This window comes from Montipora capricornis, chromosome 11 (genome assembly GCF_036669925.1).
Source record: "Montipora capricornis isolate CH-2021 chromosome 11, ASM3666992v2, whole genome shotgun sequence".
In the NCBI taxonomy this organism is placed as follows: Eukaryota; Metazoa; Cnidaria; class Anthozoa; order Scleractinia; family Acroporidae; genus Montipora; species Montipora capricornis.
In genome coordinates, this window is record NC_090893.1 from 2,050,672 (window position 1) to 2,058,171 (window position 7,500).

Genomic DNA, 7,500 nt, shown 5'->3' on the forward strand with positions numbered 1-7,500 from the left:
TGTATTTGGGATGATTTCGGAGAATAAATAAAGCGGAAAAGTGTGTTGAGGTGATAGGCACTTTAAGCATGCATGTATGTATGCCGATGGCGTGGGAAAGTGAGCCGAATGGATGGTCAGCGGTCAGGTACAGGTACAAACAAGATGGCATCCAAACGATGTCGTGACGTTGGCGCAAGGACTCCGCAAATTTCTAATTTTTTTTGAACGGTACCGGAAACCCATAGCTTTGCTTTGAGATAATATATTGCTCAAACGAGTTGAAGAGTTCTTTATTTTTCACAGTTGAGACGTATTTGCTTGTACTACAGTTATCCTTTTTTCCAATAATGCTTCTTGCAGAATATAACTTCAATTTGAAAACTGAACGTCTTGTGTGACTCTTAATTCATTACTGTTATCTTCACGCCATCTAATAGGAGCTCAGTTTACCCTAAAATGCACCAGATGCAACCATTTGAAGCCAATATTTTCAAAATTTTCTGGGGAAGCATGTTCCCGACCCCCCTAGCATGTAAGCAGTAGCAGCTTGTGTGACTCTTAATTCATTACTGTTATCTTCATGCCATCTAATAGGAGCTCAGTTTACCCTAAAATGCACCAGATGCAACAATTTGAAGCCAATATTTTCAAAATTTTCTGGGGAAGCATGTTCCCGACCCCCGTAGCATGAAAGCAGTAGCAGCTTGGCCTCTGCTGCCTATTATTATAGCCAGCTTGCCTACTGCTCAAAATTATTTTCACTGGGCTGCATGGTATACTTTTCCGTTTACACAAAATTCTAAATTATGAAATGAAAGTTAGAAAGATCAAAGCAGTTTGTCGACAACCTTGTCGAGCAATTCAACAAATCGCACAAGAAAGCCCGAAAATATCCAGGATTGCACTGAACGGGATTCGAACGGCTTTGCAACATTACTGCTTTAAGTTATTAAATTTAAGTTACTCCAGCTGAACTAACTACGATGATATTACCAACTTTCATTTCATTCAATTCCGCAGTTCAAATATAAGAAACTTCCACAGTTTTTGGCGCCACCATGGGTAAATTTACAGTAAATTTATAGGATTTTGGCCGACTTTGAACCGCTGTACAGTGCCTCTAAAAAGAGACAGATTCCCACAGATAAAGTATCTTTTAAAAGACATTTATACTGAGACTATTTTCATGAAATATAAAGAACAGATTCAGGTTACAACGACCATAAACTAATTTTTAATATTTCCTACAAACCCTTCTAAAATCGTCACGGCAAATTGCCGCGAAATTAGAAGCAACATGAGAAGATTTATTATTCGAGTTTACTGACGTCATACCTTCCTAATGGCCTCATGGTTTTCTGTTGAATGAATGATATCAATAACACTATTTAAAGTAGAGGCCAAAGGTGGAAATCCACCTCTTTTTAGCGGCGCTACAGTGGTTCAAAGTCGGCCAAAATCCGATACATTTTCTGTAAATTTAGCCATGTTTGGCCCCCGGCCAACATGGCCAAGATGGCGATGAAGGGTCTATTCTAAAAGATCGTTCTAAATTATCAAACCACAAATTAAATTGGAGAATCGAACATAAACAATAAAAGCAAACAAAACTGGATCACTTAGCAGATCAGAGAATTAACATTTTACATTGAGATCACTGAATTAAAAAGATATCTTCACTTGAATACTTACAGCCTCAATAATGCTCCATGGAGGCCGCCATCTTGGAGACGGTGGATGGCCGAGAGGGCTTGGACATGATGTACTTGCAGACCCGTCGCCAACCCTTTATATGTATAAATAGCTATTACTTAGCAATTTTACAATAAAAGGGTTATGTATTTAACAAATTGATGTCAGTTTTTCATGCGTCTGTCCTGTTATTGATCATGAATTTCGTTTATTGATCATGAATTTCGTTCGGCTATCGCCTCGTGGATCCGCAGAACAGAAAGGCAGAGGGGTCAAAATTAAGTCAAAACACGAGAAGAACGCGAGATGAAAATTCGAGAAACTTCAAACTGACGCGAGCAATATCGCGTCATTATTGCATAAAATTATAAAATTATGTGTCTGCCCGCTTATTGACAATAAAAATTAGCCGATGAGCGAGTGAGAATTTTACAGTAATTGTAAAATATATTCTTTACATTAATAGTAAAATTCTATGATAAATTTCGTAAGATATCTGGTTGTTTTATGTAATGACAATGATGGGAAGGTCTTGGACTCACGTCATGATTTATGTACAAAAAAAAAGCAGAAAATGGTTGATGTCTGAAAACGCGAAAATGCCTTCTTTCACGTAGAAACAGCAAGCGGAACCCGGCAAAACGCGAGGTCACTTTCACCGTTAGCGTTTCACGTAAACATGACACGAAATCTCTTTGCTTCGTGTTTTTCGAGAAACGGCAAATTAACGTCATGCTGAAATGTGAAAGTTGTGCACAATCAACGAATTTCTTTTTCATCTAAGCTCATTTCTTTCCTTTCATCTACAGAAATCGGCCAACTTCTCAAAAGAGACAGATTTGTTAGGATAAGAAACGTTTAAAGCCTTTATAAGAAACCGTAGGCAGTAAGTACCCTTTGCTGTTTCATGTAGACGCTAAATCTCTCTGTTATTTTACTGCTAGTAAACCTAGTACTCTACGGTTAAGTTACAAAAGAAGAATCATACCTTTCTTATATCTCAAAATAGCATCCACTAGCTCTGTCGTGAATTAAGTCTTGTTTCGCAAAGTGAAATACTCGTGGCATCGATGTTCAGCGGATTTGAGTTCTCTAGTCGTCTGATGGCAGTAATCCGAAAATACACAGCCATGCTCATTCGGATCATTCGTATAATCCTTGCAATGAACTTTCTTAATCATTTCAGAGAAAACTAAGGAAACGAAGACAGCTATGGCGAAGTAAACACCATAAAAAATTTACAAATAAAGAGCTTGGTGAACAAACATCCACACACGTGCAGGGCACTCGTTTGAAACGAGCGATTAGCTCGTGCCATAAAAATTCCGGTCCATAAAGGCACGTGCAATCCATCGTTATTTTTTCCGCGTTTTATCTTACGAATTCCCTTGAGCATCAATTTTCCAAAACCTTCCGTGATTTCCTATGCCATCAAGAATTTTGTTTTGTCTTGTAAGACCATGAAACTTGGACATCAGAGAGAGACATCCATGATCTGGGATATTTACCCGAGTACGATGATAAGTAAGATTTTTCTCCTTTTGGCACACGCGTTTGGTTGGAATGTTGCGTTTTTCAAGTGCGCATGCCCAAAGCGGAAACCACGCAGTGGAAGTTCACCAGCCTTGGATGGACACAAGTCTCTTGGAAACTGTATCTAGAAGAACATGCGCCGTAGGGTTCTTGTAGCCAAAAATTGGCTATTTGAACGTTACGGCGCCTGCTCACTCGTGCTAACATGAATGCACCAATTACAGACGCTTTCTATTGTTCTTCACGAAAACCAATGAGAAGACAGTTTGTTTCAGGGTTCCCCAGAGCTCTTCTCTTCCTCAGTCAAGAGAAGAGCTCTGGGGTTGAGATTATGGAAGTTTCAGTCGTATTCCGATATGAAGGTCCCGAGACCACGATTATTTCGGTCAGCTCCAAGAATGAGGACCTCTGGCTGAACCAAAAAGACTTTTGCACATGCGCAATCTGAAAAAGATGAACCCCAGCATGCTACCCAGGCATGGACTAAGGTAACCCCTTTGTTTGATAAGGTAAATAGACTCACATCTCTATCCAACGGTCAATTTTATTCATGAACTCTAACGGTCAATTTTATTCATGAATTCTGATCCCCTTCAATCCTCTTCTTATCTTTTTAGACTCATCCCTTAGTTTAGCAGATTCTTTCATTCCTTTTCGTGGCACACTAATCATCTCTAATAAGATACTTAGCACTTTAAATTGTGGTTGTGTGAAGACAAGTTAAAAAAAAAAACAGCTCACTTCCGGTTGCCGTCCACGTCTCAAAAACGCACGTGCTTAAGCTCCTTTGTTTTCACCAAGAGAAAATTAAGGATACGGAGAGGAAGTCGCCAAGTCTAGCGCTTGAAATATGTTACATTTAAGTTTATTTTTAGAATACGGAAGCCTGTTTTCTCAGACGTCCACAAAGTCAAACTAATTCAAAATGGTTTTTCGAGTGTAAGTACGGTATTGTTGACGAAAACGAAAAAGCAAGGAATTGGGTATATCTTGCCCCAAAATCCGAAGTGGCAGAGATTCCACAATTTCTTTAAATCTAATGGTCTGCTGCATGAAGAATAATGTTACACAATGCCAGATAGCTATGACGTCATGACGTCAGCCACTATTGTACAATGCCAGATAGTTATGACGTCATGCTTAATAGTCCCGGACGTCAGGGGAACAGATTTCTGTTTCACATGACGTCACGGCGGCTATGTTGGTGTTCCAAAACAAAGAAATGACGGCCATGATGGTGTACCAAACTAATCCTCTGGGAATTGAACTCTATTTTTATGCAAATACTTTCTTTTGTTCTTTTGTTTCAGTTATCCAATATAGCTGCTGATCACGTGAGTGATAATGCTCCATAATGACTTTTGCGAAATTCGCATATCCTGGCCAACGCCCTACACTCCTTATCTCTACCTCGTTTTCTTTTGTTTTCATCTATCAGCACAAACGCGCTTTCAAACGTTTTCTACGCTCCGGCGTCACCGCTTTTAAGGTTCTCTGGTTTGGCCTCTTCACACAACAACTGGGGCGTTTTCGAAACAATGCGTTTTCAGACGTCTCCACTTTTAAAACAGGTCTCAATAGTATTTGTTTTCTCCGCATTTTCAGGTATTGAAGTGAGGATGATTGGCTGTTATGCTACTCTAACCTACAATCCTGGACAAAATCTGCTGAAACTTCTCTAGTATTCCAAACTTCAGTACCATAACCCGAAATGAAGACAACCAATACCCCCTCGGCCAATACAAAGAAGCGCAGGTAACCCAATTGTGTCTCAAGATTTTTCTGTGGGGGGAGGGGGAACCGTAATAATGAGAGTTCTTTCCGCGAAAAAGGTCTTTTTTTAGGTAAGAACAACGGAGCTAACAATATCTCTACAATTTTGCAAAGGATTGTAGCTGGTTTGGCGCTTACAACGCGTCAAGAACTGAACTAAGCCGGTATGTACAGCTAAGGTGATGTTGTAGTCCAGTAGTAAAGGCACTAGAATCTTTTCCGTGTATGGTTATTTAACATCCCACACAATGGGCCTTATTCGCGCTGCTGCCACATCGGCCATAGACAATACAATGCACCGATCAACTCGAAACTTCAACATCCCCGCCCCCCAGGCAAAGCCCGGGCATTTGAACTTTTGAAGATTGGATCGTTCAAATTCTCGCCCCCTCGGGCCAAAGTGGTGTTCAAATGCCCTATGTATCGTCGGATTTGTCTGTCATACCCTATACTAAAGAACAATCGTCGTCGGCTCCTCCTTTCTTTAATAAAGACCTTTTGAAGACATTTTTTGTAAGCCAGTCGCTCACAAATGCTACATCTCTTCCTTTAAACTCTTCCATCTCGTCCAAACACTTGTTTTATAGCTGTTAGTAACTTCGACGGCCGATAAAAAAAGTCATTTTAAACCTGACACTTCGGTTCAATTTGCCCCACCCCACGCAGGCAAAGGTCAAATACCCACTTCCCGGGCACAGAAGATAGTCAAATGCCCGGGGTTTGCCCGGGGGGGAGGGGGATGTTAAAGTTTTTATTTGATTGGCGCAAATTACTTCGTTCTCCGGGCTTCGAGTTGAAATGTTTGGGAACTAGTTTCGGTGGGGCAAAACAAAAGTTTCAATCCCTCGGGACTCGAGTGATTAAGGACCATTAAGGTCCATTTGAAAACGATGCACTAGCAAGTGACGGAACCTGCAACTTAGACTCCTTATCCGAGAAGACTTGAAAGACCAACCATTTTTAAGTGTAATTTTCCCCTCATTTATTCCAAGATCCTGGTTGTCTTTGGTATCGAGAGATTCTTTTCCATGCTTTGTAAATATAAAGTTCGCTGCCTCCTGTCTGGTTGTTTCGTTTGAATATTTACTTACAGAACATTAACTGAGTGGAGTGCCGTTGAACTACCCTGTGAGCTAAGTGTACTTTCCACTGTGAACGAAGGATTTACATTTCTAGATGCTTTTAGAACAGAGTTAAAAAGCTAGATCGTTATTATCCGTCGTGTAACTAGGTGCTGCCTCATTCCTGGGCCAAGTTGTCACTAACACTTCACCCCTAATTTTCCTGCCAAGTAGCTGCAAACGTCCGTTGCAAAGGGAAGTTCAGGGAAATACTTAAAACCTACAGTCAGAAATATACGTAATCAATGCTTCTTTCATGAACGTTTATAACGTTCAGCGTTGTTGCTTGAAATTTTTTCTTGCTTTTATCATGAAGCTGTGAAGTTCTTCCATATGTCTCTTGCGCAATGTGTCGTAAATCGTCGAAATGTTTTGATGAAACGTTTCCACGGTTTCATCTATCTCTCTCTTCGTTTCACCGCAGCTACATGGTTCTACAACAAGAAACAAAGCGCCTAGGTTACTGTAATAAATATCAGTAATCAACTATTAGTGAGGTGCGTTCGATTCCTGTTTACAAAATGATTAGGACGGTACGCGCACTCTCATTGGTCAATAGCTAAGTTTATCTGAGAGTATGGAAACAAACACGAATTTTGATTGGTTATGTATTGTCAGACGCGCGTTTTGGTTGCCTTTTAGGAAATATGAGACGTTCGACCTTTCTTTCAGTCATTCAATGATCCAATTAAGATAGCCGCTGCGAGCCCCAGGGACCTAATTCTTTTTTATAAAATATAGTTATTTCTGGGTCAGCCTAGTCCGTTATAACAGCTTCATAAAGGCGACAAAAAGAAGAAATTTTATAACTAGTTTTGAGTGGGTCCGATAGATAAAAAGTGACGAATTGCTTACTAACCTTTGCCTTTAATTTTGTCGACGAAACGCTTTAAAAAGAACTTTTGGTAAAGAAGCCCAAACAGCGTCGCAACCAGCAGCAGTCCAGCACAAATCGTCATAGTAAGGAGGTAGTAGAGGCTACTGGGGTCAAAGAAATTAATGGAAGTCTCTTCATCCTAACAAAAAAAGAAACATGCAAAAATATTTGTATGCAAATAGAATCGCTAAATTTGCTTTTAACTCGGAAATGGCATTTCTCAATGGCGTCTTAAGGACTGTTGTTTTTAAATGACGTTTCAAAAATCGGACAGTTCATTGTGACTACAGTTCTGACAATCTGAGAGGATGTCATCCACCCGGAAAGTGAAAGTGTTGTCTGATTATCGTTTGGTAAGTGTGTGTGATTTTTTATTGACAAAACGAAAAGTGTTGTCCTTGGTTGTCGGTCAGGTGAGATAAAGCGAGTTTCAATCGAGTGTCGTAAAACCAAAACCAAAGTATTTACTTTGGCCAATCAAAAAGGGCGGAGACAATCCAGTAAACCAATCAAAACTCGGAA

The 7,500-nt window shown here is 40.1% G+C and overlaps 1 protein-coding gene across 2 annotated transcripts in view; it reads right to left on the reverse strand.

The window, feature by feature from the left end:
• Nucleotides 1-5,934: 5,934 nt before the first annotated feature.
• The window catches only part of LOC138024073 (uncharacterized), a 26,336-nt gene continuing 24,770 nt past the window's right edge, over nucleotides 5,935-7,500 (reverse strand). For both annotated transcript variants that reach the window (XM_068871162.1, XM_068871161.1), the window contains 2 exons: nucleotides 6,961-7,117; nucleotides 5,935-6,535 (listed from right to left, as the gene is read on the reverse strand). In XM_068871162.1, coding sequence (XP_068727263.1) covers nucleotides 6,375-6,535; nucleotides 6,961-7,117 — 318 coding nt within the window. In that variant the 3' untranslated portion in view covers nucleotides 5,935-6,374. The remainder of the gene's footprint in view (nucleotides 6,536-6,960; nucleotides 7,118-7,500) is intronic.